Here is a 15,397-nt window from a genome sequence, read left to right as displayed (position 1 = left end):
ACCACAATCACACGCAGCACTTTCACAATATCCCCACTTTGACATCAAATATCGGCACCTGCCGTGGCCTCTACTGAAACGGTTAAGTTTTGACCACTCATGTCGAGGAAGATCGAAACCTGACACTTTCTTCGTTGGATCTTTAATCAGAAAGGCGTTGGTGGGTTGTCATTGTTCCCATCACTGTCTTCATTCCTAATCAATAAGACGTATTAACAGAGTCATAGTTCATAATTAATTATAAAACCAAGACAAAACATCGGTCATACCCCCACCATTGCGTAATGCAATGTATCGGGCCCTAGGGTTCTGGGGAGTCCTAACATCTGCAATAAGGATGAGTCTGAGCATCCTTGGTATTCTTCCAGACTCAAGTTTAAGAAGAAATTTTTTGCAGGTACTTTGAATGTAAATTCCTTATTACTGATAAGCAGAAAGAACTGGAAATTCTTTTAGATAAACACAAAATACAAATTCTAACAGTACAGGAAACAAGATTTTCAGATGAAAATGTAACGGAAACCAAGAACCATAGAATTTTTAAGGGTAAACCAGCAATCAAAATTATGAAAGGAATGCCACTACTAGGTACTGCCTTTTAATGTTCATAAAAATATAATAGATAATGTAGCAGAATTCAAATCTAGTTCAGAAAGAATATTTCATCTCACAATTATATGCAAAAATAAATAGTATACCTTCGTAAATTGCCATGAACATATAAATGAAGATAACAAAAAAAATCCCAATAAAGTAGAAGAATTCGGAACTTCTGGAAGAGGAAATGTTCAAAATCCCAAAATTAAATGTTGTGGTACTATTGGGAGATTTTTATGCACAAATAGGGAGAGAAAAAGCTTTTCAGAAAACAGTAGGAGAATATACAGCCCATAAAAGAATGAACAAAAATGGAATGAGACTAATTAATCTCTGTAAAACCTTTCAGTTGAAATTAATGTTGACTTTCTTCAGAAAACTACCAAGAAGAGGTAAAACATGGATATCTCAGAATCCAATGTTGAGAGAATTCCAGTTGGATCATGTGTCTATTTATCAAAGGAACCAAATATTAAAGAAATTGTTTGGGTCTGTTTTCAATCCTTTCTTGTGAATAGGGTGGATGATAACTGTTTTCCACTCTATGGGTATTAACGTATCCACAAAGACGCACACGAGATGCTGTCAGTTGGTAAAATTATTTTATTCACATCTATTTACAATTTTTTTTTTTGCTAGGGGCTTTACGTCGCGCCAACACAGATAGGTTTTATGGCGAGGATGGGATAGGAAAGGCCTAGGAGTTGGAAGGAAGCGGCCGTGGCCTTAATTAAGACACAGCCCCAGCATTTGCCTGGTGTGAAAATGGGAAACCACGGAAAACCATTTTCAGGGCTGCCGATAGTGGGATTCGAACCTACTATCTCCCGGATGCAAGCTCACAGCCGCGCGCCTCTACGCGCACGGCCATCTCGCCCGGTATTTACAAATTAAACACACACATAACCTTAATCACTGCTGTCACAAACAAAACACTCACATCACAAAGCTGCCGTTTAAAAAAAATGCCAGTCGCTGCATATGGAGATTACAACCTTGAAACACAGTTGAAACAGTTGACTACTGACTGCCTACATTGGCATGTCAGTTAATCACAACACATGTTCACCAGTGAAACTCCTGCTAAATAATAACTCATCATTACCATCAAGACCATCTCCTTATATATGTGCCTGGCCAGGCTTTTAGAAAGCTACATTAGAAAAGAAACTACCTTCTTGAAAATTCTAGAGTGCCTAATACATAGATTATAATGTATAGAATATTCTCCATCATTCTAGTGCCTATTACCATTCTGTGTGTTTCACAATCATGTATTACAAATTATATATATATACAGGTAAGAATAAGTTATAATACTAATTTCCAGGTATTTACATTAACTGAACTTATATAAATATTTATGTACAACACATGTGACATGACATAACCTCACAAACAATGCGATCATATCATAATAATAATACAAATACTAACTGTATGTAACACTTCATAGCCATACATACAAGTAATATTAATAATAATAATAATAATGATGATGATGATGATGATGATGATGATGATGATGATAATAATAATAATTCAAGCTTGACACTTGTATTAGTTACCCATGGGTGAGAGAATATTGTTTTCAAGTTATATCCATTTATCACACTTGCATCAGTATCTGTTCTTCTTTCCAGATTTTATTGAAAACGCATTAAAAGGACGTAATTGCCATTGTTTGGTTTTTGCCAGATGCTTTGTTGTTTTTTAGTTCTGAAATGATCTTTTGTAATTCTTCAGTTGTCTGTGATTCTCAATCTGGCTTTTCAAATTTATTTGGGATTGATTCAAATTTTTCGACGATTGGTTCACAATTCAAGAGTTTCTTAAAGTATTCTGCTACTTTCTTGCAATTTTCTGTGTTATTGTGAGCAATGCCCCCATTTACATCCCAAAATTGGAGTTCTGTAGAAGCTTCTCGTATTGTTTTTGGTAAATTTTTCATCAATTTGGAGGAGAGTTTGTTTTCATGCGCCTTCTTAACCCTTTTTATATTTTTATCTACCAGTTTCCTAATTGTAATAAAATTTTGTCTGCTTTTTTCTGTTTTCTATGATAGCCAATTTTGCCATGCCTGTTTTCTTGTTTCAGTGTGTAAATCACGTCCTAGTGACCGCCAGGCATGTTTTCTAATTTTTATTTGAGGTGTTATCTGTTCAGATTTAGTAAGTAGGTTTTCTTTGATATTCTACCAACTTTGGGTCTGAATTGTTTCTGTTGCTTTCGTGAAGTCATCTGGACTTAGTATTTTTTCCGTGCTGTACTTCCGACCCTTAATTTGCTTTACTTTGTATTTCCTGTTTGTGATGACTTTGAACTTAATTTTAGAGAGGTAGTGGTCCGAGTCCAAATTGGCACCCCTGAATACCTCAATATTCATGATTTCTTTGTGAAAGCTTTTCTTGATTGCCGTATGATCAAGTTGGAATTCCCCTAGAATGGGATTTGGGGATACCCATGTCTTTTGTTTTTGTGGTAATTTTTGGAAATCTTTAGATTTAAGAATTAAATTGTGTGCCCTGCAAAGTTGTATTAACCTGATGCCGTTTCTATTTGTTCTCTTATTTGTTCTATTGTGGGCAGTATAATCTCCAACAATTTTCTTATATATTTTTTCTTTACCAATCTGTGCATTAAAGTCTCCAAGATGGATGATGATATTTCTATCTGGAATTTTCTGAATAAGGTCATCTAGTTGATTCCAAAATATCTCCACTTTTTCTTTGTTTTTCCTATTATCCTCATTTATAGGGGCATGCATATTGATAATTGTGTAGATTTTGTTTGTGCTTTTTGAATGTAAGACTTGAGAGTCTTTCAGATTTGGAATCAAAATCAACTAATGAATTCAACATTTGTTTTGTCAATTATAAAGGCTGTTCCAAGGTGTGGTGCATTTTTCATCACTCTTGATCCCACTTTCCCTTTGTATATCCTAAAATCTTCAGAATTGAAGGTATCTGTATCTACAGTATGTATCTTGTTTCTAGAATTCCTGTTATGAGTATGTTTTGTGGTCCCTTAATGTATCCGTTAGATGTTTGAGTTTTCCAATTTTTAACAATGAGTTTGTTTAAAGTTGCTAAGTACGTTGGTTGTCTATGTTGAAATTTGGATGAGATTGCAAGACACTCCGACTTGTCTTTGTGTATGGAAAATTCTAAATTCCCATGGAGGGAATTAGATATTTTTCACCAATAGAGCATGTCAAAAATGTCAAAAACATATCAGATGTAAGGCTTTTCAGGCATTTGCTCTATTAACCAGCGTTTTGTCTTAGGTCTGACACTAGACTCATCAGAGTGGGATGTGTCAGACCCTACCCAGTCTGGCCTCCATATCCTTAAATCGGTCCGACATGGCTTGTATGGTCGCAGTGAGAACGTTGATGTTATCCTGAGACATGTCTTGTTCAGCGTCGACTTTGTTTAGAATCTCGGTGATGGTGTCGACTGACGATGTGCTTTGAGTAGCGCGTGACTGTTGGACAATTGGAGTAACACTGGTAGACTTATAAAGTAACTTCCGACGAGGAGTAAGTTTTTGTTGCCGGTATGTCGAGTCCAATCTAGTCTGAGGCATACTCCGATGACCCGGTTTGGTATCAGGGGTGACGTACCCGAGGGGCTGATACCACAGATGTTTAATTGCTGACCTCTCTCATGACCAACTGACCCTGAGCTGCCTTCCACCCCGGCTTATATAGCCTGGGGTTCTTTGCTGGGAAGTTTATGCCCCCTTTCCATCTTTGTGTATCCAACCACCATTATTTCTCCTTAACTGTGTTCCAATCTGGGTTTCTTTTCAACCACCTTAGCCTGGGTCTCCCTCTTGGGTAGGGTCTGACACATCTCACTCTGATGAGTCTAGTGTCAGACCTAAGACGAAACGCTGGTTAATAGAGCAAACGCCTGAAAAGCATTACATCTGATATGTTTTTGACATTTTTTGTCTTTGTGTAACGTTGCAGACTCCCCAGAATCCAAATGTCTGGTGATGCACTGGCGTATGGTGGTTCGTCCACCTGTGGTAAATCGTTTTTACATCACACACTTCCATAACTGATGAAAGTCATCCGCTCTCTCCGCCATTGGTAATCTGAAATTCGTCTTTTCACCTTTGAGACCATTTACCAGGTTTCACATAGTAACCCTAGGCAGGGGCCTCTTACAGGGTAGTACTATCCGGAGCCGCATGGACCCAGGTTTTTAACGAGGTGTTGCTCCTCTCCATTCTCCTTCCTCATAACTTGCAAGATGAGGCCCCGGACTTGGGACCGGCAGTGGTGGAGTTGTTGTTGTTGTTGTTGTTGTTATTATTATTATTATTATTATTATTATTATTATTATTATTATTATTATTATTATTATTATTATTATTATTATTATTATTATTATTATCTCTCTTTTTTATTTGCTAATGGAACTTCTTGGATATTCTCCCTGTAGAATATTGATGAATAACATTTGTATGGTATTTTCTTGTTGTAGAAGTTTGGTCAGCAAGTGAGTTCTACAGACCGGAGGTTGTCAAGTGAACGATGTGGGTACTTGAGCGCTGTTGCTCTCGCCAACCGTTTGCCTGAAGTTTGGATTGCGCTATTTCCTCTCATCCCCTTGACCTATTTGGTATACTTCCCAAATATTGCAAAAATGTAAGTTTAATTTTATGTATTCTTTTAAAGCTATATCATCATCATCATCATCATCATCATCATCATCATCATCATCATCATCATCCATTTCCCTTGTCCAGCTTCTGCCGGGAACAGTGGACTTCTTTGCTGGGAAGTTTATGCCCCCTTTCCATCTTCGTGTATCCAACCACCGTTATTCCTCCTTAACTGTGTTCCAATCTGGGTTCTTTTCAACCACCTTAGCCTGGGTCTCCCTCTTGCCCTCCTTCCTTCTATCTGGGTTTCCATCATCCGCTTCAGCATCCTTCCCTCTTCCATCCTCTTAACCTGTTCAAACTATCTACGTTTATACCGCTCCAATCTGTCGTAAAGCTTTTCCATTCTGATTTCCTTCCCGACTTTCTCATTTCTTGTTTTCTTGTTTTTCCTATCATCTTAACAATTTCATTTCACTGGCCTGGATTTTATTCTCCTGTGTTTTTATCTGTGTCCAGGTCTCTGCTGCATATATCGATATTTGGGCAGTATTACATCGTATACATCACCTCTTTACTCTTCATTGGTACTTCCTTCTTCTACACCAGGTTTCTCACACACTGGTAGAATTCATTTACCGGGCGAGTTGGCCGTGCGCGTAGAGGTGCGCGGCTGTGAGCTTGCATCCGGGAGATAGTAGGTTCGAATCCCACTATCGGCAGCCCTGAAGATGGTTTTCCGTGGTTTCCCATTTTCACACCAGGCAAATGCTGGGGCTGTACCTTAATTAAGGCCACGGCCGCTTCCTTCCAACTCCTAGGCCTTTCCTATCCCTTCGTCGCTATAAGACCTATCTGTGTCGGTGCGACGTAAAGCCCGTAGCAAAACAAAAAAAAGAATTCATTTACCTGTTGAATCTTTTTACTGATCTCCATGTCCAGTGCTGCATCCTGTATCTGTTTGCTTCCCAAGTATTTGAAGCTCTCCACAATTCCATGGTTTTGTCCCTTTATTTTTATAATTCCTTTCACCTCTAGTCAGCACCATTATCTTACTCTTTTCCATGCTGATTTTCATTCCATAATTTTGAACATGCCGAGTTGCTCTTATACTTCCTCTCTGTTTGCTTTCTACACCACAATATCATTTGCAAACTGCATTACCTTCGGCTTCCTGTCCCCATATTTCATTTTTGTCTTCTTCATACTTTCATCCATAACCATTATGAATAACGACATGTGTCTGGACACTGCTGCAACAATTTTTGTACATTGCTTGCACATATTCTATCATGTGTCTTTTAAATCCTTTCTGCTGAATTACTTTCCATACCTTTACTCTGGGTACACTATCATAGGCATTTTCTAAATCAAAGAATGTCATCATCATATTTCTTCTGTATTCCTAATTTTTTCCCATTAACTACCTCATACTGAAGATGGGATCTAGTGTTGATCATTTGAAAAACCATATTGTTCTTCTTGCAATTGTCCTTCCACTTTTCTTCTTATTCTCTTTTCTAGTACCCCTTCAAGTACTTTTGCTACCCGAGATATAAATGTAATTCTTCAGTAATTATCACATATCTTCTTGTTCTCCCTTTTTAAATATCAATTCCTAAAACTTCCTAGGGGTTTGAAATTGGGACACAGAAGCAAAACAGCATAAGTATTCCAGTATAAGCAATTTTTCACAGTGTGGGAAATATTTTTCAGACGTAAAAGTTCCTTGAAAGCCCAAATTAATTTTTAAAATCAAACCTCAAGAAGTTGTTGTGGGAAATTTTCAAGATATTAAGGATGTATTCTTTACAAATAAATGGAGGTCGAAGTGTAGCAGTGTATAAAAGTAGATATAAAAAGAAATAGATGACTTAATGGGGTGTCCTAGAAACGTAAAACTTTGTACCTAAAAATCTGATATCAACAAGATCACTAGTAGAATTCATCATCATCATCATTGTTGACTAACTCCAGTTTCCCAGGTGTGGTATACGAGCCCCTTCCATTTTGTTCGATCCATGAACCATTCTTCGTTCACAATCTGCTTCCAATCCTGACCTCTCTCCTGTACATCCTTCTTCACTAAGTCTGTCCATTTTTCTCTAGGTCTGCCCCTCTTTTCCCTTATTTCTCTTTCATACTCCTTTCTTGCAGACCTATTGGCACTCATTCTTTTCACATGACCAAACCACTTCAGTCTTACCTTTTGGATCTTCTGGAGTAAGGAGTCTTCTAGTCCTACGTCTTCTCTGACTTTTTCGTTCCTGATTTTATCACTCCTGGTCTTCTGGAACTTCATTTCGAGTTTTCCTTTCTTCTTAATGTAGCAGTTTCCAGGCTGTATGTGAGGATACGGGTGTAGTATGATTTATATAGTGTCATCTTGAATTTGAGTGGTACTTGTTTATCCCATAGTAGCAGTCTTACTTGGAAGTAAAAACGTATTGCTTTGCTGATTCGACTGTTTACTTCATATTTAACTAAGTTATCCTTGGACATTATATGACCCAAGTACTTAAATTCTGTGACACTGTCCAGCTTAGTGCCATTTAGCATGATTTCTGGCTGATTGTCTCCCTTCTGTACCTGCAACACCACCATTTTAGCCTTGTTGATGTTTAATCCATATCTCTCAAAGTCCTGACTCCACCCCTGCAGTCTCTCTTCCACATCTTTCTCTGAGTTACCCCAAATTACTACATCATGTGCAAATACAAATGCTTTTAAATCTTGTTGCCTCTTTTCTTTTAGCGCCTTTAATATGGTATCCATTACAATGATAATTAATAGTGGCGACAAAGCACTACCTTGTTGTATTCCCATTTTTGTCTCAAACGAGTCTGACAGTCCAGAACCGACTTGTACACAGCTTCTGGTTTTCTCGTAAAGCACCTTAACTTTTGAAATTAGACTGTCTTGAACTTTGAGCTTTCTCAGGCACTCCCAAATAAGCTCCCTTGGTATGGTGTCATAGGCCTTTTCGATGTCAAGGAACAGTAGATATAAAGGTTTCTCTCTTCCCAATGTTTTTCCATTAGCATCCTGACAGCAAATATAAGATCTGTTGTTGATCTTCCAGGCCTAAAGCCATATTGTTCGTCTCCTAAAAGTGGTTCCATAATTTCTCGTAATCTATCCTCTTTAATTTTTTCCAGAATATTTAGTTCATGAGAGAGTAGAGTGATGCCATGGTAGTTGGTACATTTCCATCTGCTGCCTTTCATGATATAGGTACAATTATACCTTTCTTCCAGTCTTCTGGGATGGAATTTTGCTGCCATACTACATTTAAGAGTCTATATAGCAATTGGATTGCTGGGGTTCTTCCTGCTCTCAACATGTCTCATCTATTCCTGCAGCTTTCCCTTTCTTCATACTTTTAAGGCTCCTCTCTCTTTCCAGCCATGTGATTGGTGGCTCCATATTTTTACTGGGCTGTTTCGAATTACATTTTATGCCTCTCCATTCAGGAGCTTGTCAAAGAAGGTATTGAATTCTCTCCTGATTCCATCTTCCTCTAGTACTACTGGTCCATTGTCTTGCTCTATTACCTTGGTGTCTTCTAGGTTATTTTGCTTGTTTTTAATTAGTCTGTAAAGAAGTTTCTTGTTTCCTCTGCTGTCCTCTTCCAACTTTTCCACAAACTCATTCCATTTTTTCTCTTTCTCTTCTCTTAGCTGTAAGTTTTTTTACCCTGTAGAGTTCCTGTAGTTTAGTCATTTCTTGGCCATCTGGATCTGGTGCATCTCTTTGCTTTTCTCTGTCTAGCATCTTTTTTGCCCAATTTCTCTCTTTTATAGCCAATCTGACTCTGTCATTCCACCAAGGTGTCTCTTTTTCACCAATAGAATTGAAAAACCAAAAACTTCCCGAAGGGCACAAGCTCGGAGTTCAGTATTGGGATTTGTAGTAAATCAGCATAAGTACAAAAAAGTACAAGTTGCTGTTTTCATCTAGTGGAAAATTTTCATCCAAAGGTATTAGGTACATGTGCTTAACAGCAAAACATAGTGTATTGGCACTTGGAAGTACTCCAACAGACAAGTTAAATTAATCTCTAGGAAATAAATAGTTGACATACTTATAATTATGGATCGGTTGTTTAAAACCTAAAAACTGTCCAAATATACAACCAAATATGACTCAAAAATGACAAAATATGACTCAAAAATGATAAAGTTAAATATGGCTATTTTAAAATATATTATAAATAAAAAATTACAGTACTTTTGATGCAGAGTTAATAACTAAATTCTTTATTGTTGTTTGCATATAAATTCAATCAATCACTACTAATCTGCATTTGGGGCAGTCGCCCAGGTGGCAAATCCCCTATCTGTTGTTTTCCTAGCCTTTTCTTAAATGATTGCAAAGAATTTGGAAATTTATTGAACATCTCCCTTGGTAAGTTATTGCAATCCCTAACCCTCCTTCCTATAAATGAATATTTGCCCGAATTTGTCCTCTTGAATTCCAAATTTATCTTCATATTCCACACCATCTCTTCACTCACAGCTTGGAACATACCACTTAGTTGAGCAGCTCGTCTCCTTTCTCGCAAGTCTTCCCAGCCGAAACTTTGCAACATTTTTGTAACGCTACTCTTTTGTTGGAAATCACCCAGAACAAATCGAGCTTCTTTTCTTTGGTTTTTTTCCCAGTTCTTGAATCAAGTAATCTTGGTGAGAGTCCCATACACTGCAACCATACTCTAGTTGGGGTCTTACCAGAGACTTATATGCCCTCTCCTTTACATCCTTACTACAACACCTAAATACCCTCATAATCATGTGCAGAGATCTGTACCCTTTATTTACAATCGTATTTATGTGATTGCCAAAATGAAGATCTTTCCTTATATTAACACCTAGGTACTTACAATGATCCCCAAAAGGAACTTCCACCCCATCAATGCAATAATTAAAATTGAGAGGACTTTTCCTATTTGTGAAACTCACAACTTGACTTTTAACCCCGTTTATCATCATACCATTGCTTACTGTCCATCTCACAACATTATCGAGGTCATTTTGCAGTTGCTCACTTTCTTGTAACTTATTTATTACTCTGTACCGAATAACATAATCTGCACACAGCCTTATCTCTGATTCCACTTCTTTACACATATCATTGATATATAGGCTACTGGATGTCCACAATTAAACTGACAGTGTTCAGCATGACATAGCACAGGCTGTAATGATTGTAGGAGTCTGAAATTTCATAGATATACTAACTAAGTAATGTGCTCACGAATTATGGCACAAAAGTTATTAGTTCCAATTCTTGTTACCAGGTGAAACTATGGTGCTGAAAGCAGAGGTAGGGTCCCAGAAGAAAGGCAGGAAAGATCAAACACATGATAACAGTGGTTCTGGCATTTATATTAGGATTTCTGGTGACAAAAAAAAATGTCAAAATGGCCTCCCAATTCAGCAACATGCTGCATCCGTAACACTGCATGGTCGACAGTTGCTCGCAGCGTATCGGCTGAAATGAGAGCGACATGTGGTTATATGCTAGCTTTTAGATAATGCAGAGACTGGATATGTTCCTGATGGACATAATCCTTCAAATATCCCCACAACCAGAAGTCACGTGAATATAGGTCGGGGCATTTAAAGGCCACGCATCTAGAAAATGCCTAGGGATGATGCAGTCATTACTGAAGGTTTCTTGCTCCAAAAAGGAGTCAGTATGTGCCACCATGGAACTGACGTCAGAGTTGTGGAATGTTGAACATTCTGACTGCTTACAGCGCCATAGTTTTGTGTGGTGATAAGACTTGGAACTAATAATTTTTGTGGTGTAATTCGTGAACGCATAGCATAGCGCTTGGCATAGCTATGAAATTTCAGACTCCTATGATCATTACAGTTTGTGCTGTGCCACGCAGAACACTGTCAGTTTAATTGTGGACACCTGGTACTTATGTACAGTCTGTTTTCCTTGATTCAGTTATCAAACATAATATTATCTGAGAATCTGTATCTATGATCAGATCAGATAACATTTTAAAAGGAAAATATATTATTTGCACACTGCATTCTTGGTGGTTTGAAATTAGAGAAAACTGGAAATCACTCTCTTTTTAAAATTTTAGAATGGTAAAAATATATTTTACATTAATGTGGGAGTGGAGTGGGACATTGATGATGGTGATGATGATGTCTAGTCAAATGTGTAAATGTTCAAATTGAACACCATGAAACAAATTAGAAGTCTTTCTGGGTAGCCTTTTTCTGGAAAAACAGGGAAAATAGGGAAAGCGCAGTAAATATACAGGGAAATTACTTGCCACATCAAAATTAAGCTTTTTATATAAAACTGGACCGAAAGGAATGATCAAACAAATCTGATATGTAGACGCAACACAAGTCATATGCAGTGAGTAGTACTTATATATAAATAGAGAGAGAGAGAAAGAAAGAGAGTGTGTGTTTGTGTCTCCAACATATGTAGTATTGCATAGTTTGAATACGTGTAGCTTACAATTAACTCTTAACAATAACATAATTTCAGGTCTTTACTTTGGTAATAATTTGTAATTACCTTGTTCTCATTAAACCAGAACTTATAATAATACTAAAGGACCACCGGTTGAGTTGGCCATGCGGTTAGGAGCGCGCAGCTGTGAGCTCGCATCCGGGAGATAGTGGGTTCAAACCCCACTGTCGGCAGCCCTGAAAATGGTTTTCTGTGGTTTCCCATTTTCACACCAGGCAAATGCTGGGGGTGTACCTTAATTAAGGCCATGGCCGCCCTTCTATCCCCTTCCTAGGCCTTTCCTGTCCCATCATCGCCATTAGACCTATCTGTGTCGGTGCGACGTAAAGCAACTAGCAGTTCAGTTCAGTTACTAAAGGACCCATGCGGGTGTACAGCATTCATTATGAATAATTCAGATCACATGTCTTGATGTGGTATTGCTACATGCATTACCTGGGTACTTTTTTGAAGGCTTACTTTTATGATTTTTTTACCTGTTAATTGTGTGAAGTGAATTTTTGTATATTTCTTAATTGTGATGTTGATTGATATTTTATGAACTATTTTGTAGTTTTAGACTTATTGTTATGTGTTTACATTTTAGTTTGAGATTATTTTGTTTCACATATAACTTTGTCCTTGGAGATACTGATGCCAACTTTGTCTTGAAGTTAAAAAATATCATATAATTATTCATATTAATCTTATTGTGGTTCATCCTGTACATCTGACAGATGTGAAAAATTTTGCCATTTACATCTTTTCTTTTAGAGAATGTATCACACAAAATGTTAAAAGTCTTAAATTGAAAACAATGTTACCTTGTATAACATATATGAATACGATAGGCATATTTTTCCTGTGGATGGGGCAGTGGAATAGCCTTACATCCATGGTATCCCTTGCCTGTCATAAGGTCCTGAGGTATACTCTCCATTTTGGCAACCACGGACCCCTAGCTGAGTGCGTCATATTTTACTTTTATCTTTCTTATCCAACCTCCCTCAGTCGACTCTTGTTCTCTTCTGACCCCAATGTTATTAGATTTGTGAGGCCTAGGATGTCTTTCAGTTTTACGTCCTTAGTAGCCCTTGTCTTTCTTTTGCCGATACCCTCATTCTTCAGAAGTTTGGGACTCTTCCACTTTTCCTCTGATTACTGTTAAGAAAGATTGGTTGTCCAACTGTACTTCCCCTTAAAACAACCACCACCACCACCACCACCACCACCACCACCACCACCACCACCACTTGGGCATATGACAAATTTCAAGAGGACCTCTCAAATAAATGCAGATATACTGAGTTGCTTACTCGGAACCGCTCCATCCTGTGCGCGGGGAATTCCTCAGTGAGTGAGTCGGCCAGTGACGAAATGCAGTGCCGGATGTACTCACCACAGTGCTACTGCTCCAGGTTTCAGTCTTTGTTGAACCTTTGCAAACGTGGCACATGTTTAGTTGGTGACATTAGTACAGTGTGTGAATTCAGTGAAATTACTCAGGTGGCTCAAGTCGGGTATCGGTATTCTGTTCCCCTAAGAGTATTCATTTACTATTAATATGAGCGTACAGAAAGTGTGAGGGCCGTAAAGAGATTATTTCAAAAGAAGTTTCCTGATGTTCAAGTTCCAGGTTGGACTTCGATTAGTGGATTAGTAAATAAATTACGTAAGATGGGAAATCTTCTTGATAAGAAACTTAATAAATCACGTACAGTACTTGCACAAAAAACTGTAGGTAACATTGGTAACGCTCTGGATAGGTCTCCTACAAAATCACTTTGACGACTTGTTCAGGAAATAGAAAATTCCCATAGTTCTGTTCGAATTGGTACGAAGTTACTGAAGTTAAAGCTGTCTAAGATGACTGCAGTGCAAGACCTGCATTACGAATGTGATTTTGTGAATGGGTTTTGAATGCAATACATAACAGAGAAATTGACCCTAATATAATGTTCTTTTCGGACAAATTGTGGTTTCACCTAAGTGGCTATATTAATACACAAAACAATTGTTATTGGAGTACTGAAAAGCTTAATCAGCTTCACCAAGTACCCCTGCATGATGTAAAAAATAGGAGTGTGGTGTGCTATTAGCGGTGAGAGAATAATAGGCCCAATTTGTTTTCGGAAACTATCAATATTGATAGGTATGTGCAAACCATTTTGCGGCGGTATTTTTGAGAATTAACTGAGAGGGAAAGAGGTGTCGCGTTTTTCCAGCAAGACTCTGCGATGGCACATACAGCCCAGTTCTCCTTGCAGGAAACCCATGCAATGTTTGAAGATAGAGTTATCAAGAACAACATATGGCCTCCTCGGTCCCCCAATTTAACCCTCTGCGATTTTTATCTCTGAGAGGCATTGAAAGAGAAAGTGTACAAAATGAATTCACACATTTTAGATGAACTTCAAAATAATATTTGTCAAGAAATTGCTGCCATTTCTCAGAGGGAACTGCAGAGGGTAATGAACAATTTCCTAAGTAGGTGCCAGAAATGTTTGAACAACGAAGGAAGGCAGTTTCAACATCTCCTGGCATGATACAGGATATGTGAGTACTTTTATTTTGTTGTTGTTTTGTGTTATTTGTTTGTTGGAAATAGCTTACGCGACAATGCACTGTGTTTACTGTGGACTTCCTGTCACGCATGCACCTCCTGTGTGCAGGCTGCGCTGCCAGGCTGCGGACTGGTTCTGCTTTATGTTGCTCATCCTGTGTTTAATAAATTTATCCCCTCACTAGTGTATAAATCACCTAATGCCCCTTTAACTACTATCGGCCTTAAGAGATTTCTATAAATAGCCATTGCCTAGTTGTACTTTCCCTTAAAATAATAATCACCACCACCATCCTAATCTGAGCATGATAGTTGAAGTATTGATCATGTGTGTTTTCTTCGTTTCAGAGTAATGTCATACATTGGACCAAAACAGTTCCTGAAGCTGCGAGACACCAAAGATACACTAAAGACTAAGTAGATGTGTTCTGAATTGAAGTTCATGTCAATTAAATAAATTTGTGAAACTAATTTTGTTTATTACTATATTTTGCTATGGAATGTATTTGTGATGATGCCCGAATGTATTTAGTGATAATCACTGTTGAATGGACTGACCGGGCAAGTTGGCCATGCGTGTAGAGGCGCGTGGCTGTGAGCTTGCATCCGGGAGATAGTAGGTTTGAATCCCACTATCGGCAGCCCTGAAAATGGTTTTCCGTGGTTTCCCATTTTCACACCAGGCAAATGCTGGGGCTGTACCTTAATTAAGGCCACGGCCGCTTCCTTCCAACTCCTAGGCCTTTCCTACCCCATCGTCACCATAAGACCTAACTGTGTCGGTGTGACGTAAAGCCCCTAGCAAAAAGAACAATGGACTGAAAAATATACTGTCTGTGTTAGAAGTGAGGTTTTATTTCAAAGATATCATGTACTATGTAAGAATTGTTTGGTTGAAACAGACACAGAGCTGGCAACAATGCAGATAACTGACAGGACAGGCAAGAAGTGGCAGTACTGCATGCCTTGGTTGTTTGTAGTAACAGGATAGATTTGTGGTCAGTCTGATATAAGTAGAGGAAAGAATTGAAGCAACATTTGTGTTTAATGGTTACGTCTGAATGAATATACGGTGTTATGATTCAATTCTTGTTGCAAACAAGGTGCTTTGACCAGGTAGACTGTCAGCAA

The 15,397-nt window shown here is 38.1% G+C and overlaps 1 protein-coding gene across 1 annotated transcript in view; it reads left to right on the top strand.

Annotated features, from left to right (window-relative positions):
* Positions 1 to 14,737, top strand: part of LOC136881409 (dehydrogenase/reductase SDR family member 7) — a 98,495-nt gene extending 83,758 nt beyond the window's left edge. The window contains exons 7-8 of the mRNA XM_067154150.2: positions 5,094 to 5,257; positions 14,615 to 14,737. Coding sequence (XP_067010251.1) covers positions 5,094 to 5,257; positions 14,615 to 14,687 — 237 coding nt within the window. The 3' untranslated portion in view covers positions 14,688 to 14,737. The remainder of the gene's footprint in view (positions 1 to 5,093; positions 5,258 to 14,614) is intronic.
* The last annotated feature ends 660 nt before the right edge of the window (positions 14,738 to 15,397 follow it).

This window comes from Anabrus simplex, chromosome 1, assembly GCF_040414725.1.
Source record: "Anabrus simplex isolate iqAnaSimp1 chromosome 1, ASM4041472v1, whole genome shotgun sequence".
Classification (NCBI taxonomy): domain Eukaryota; kingdom Metazoa; phylum Arthropoda; class Insecta; order Orthoptera; family Tettigoniidae; genus Anabrus; species Anabrus simplex.
Note: the sequence above shows the minus strand (reverse complement) of the source record. Positions and strands in the feature narration are given on the sequence as shown.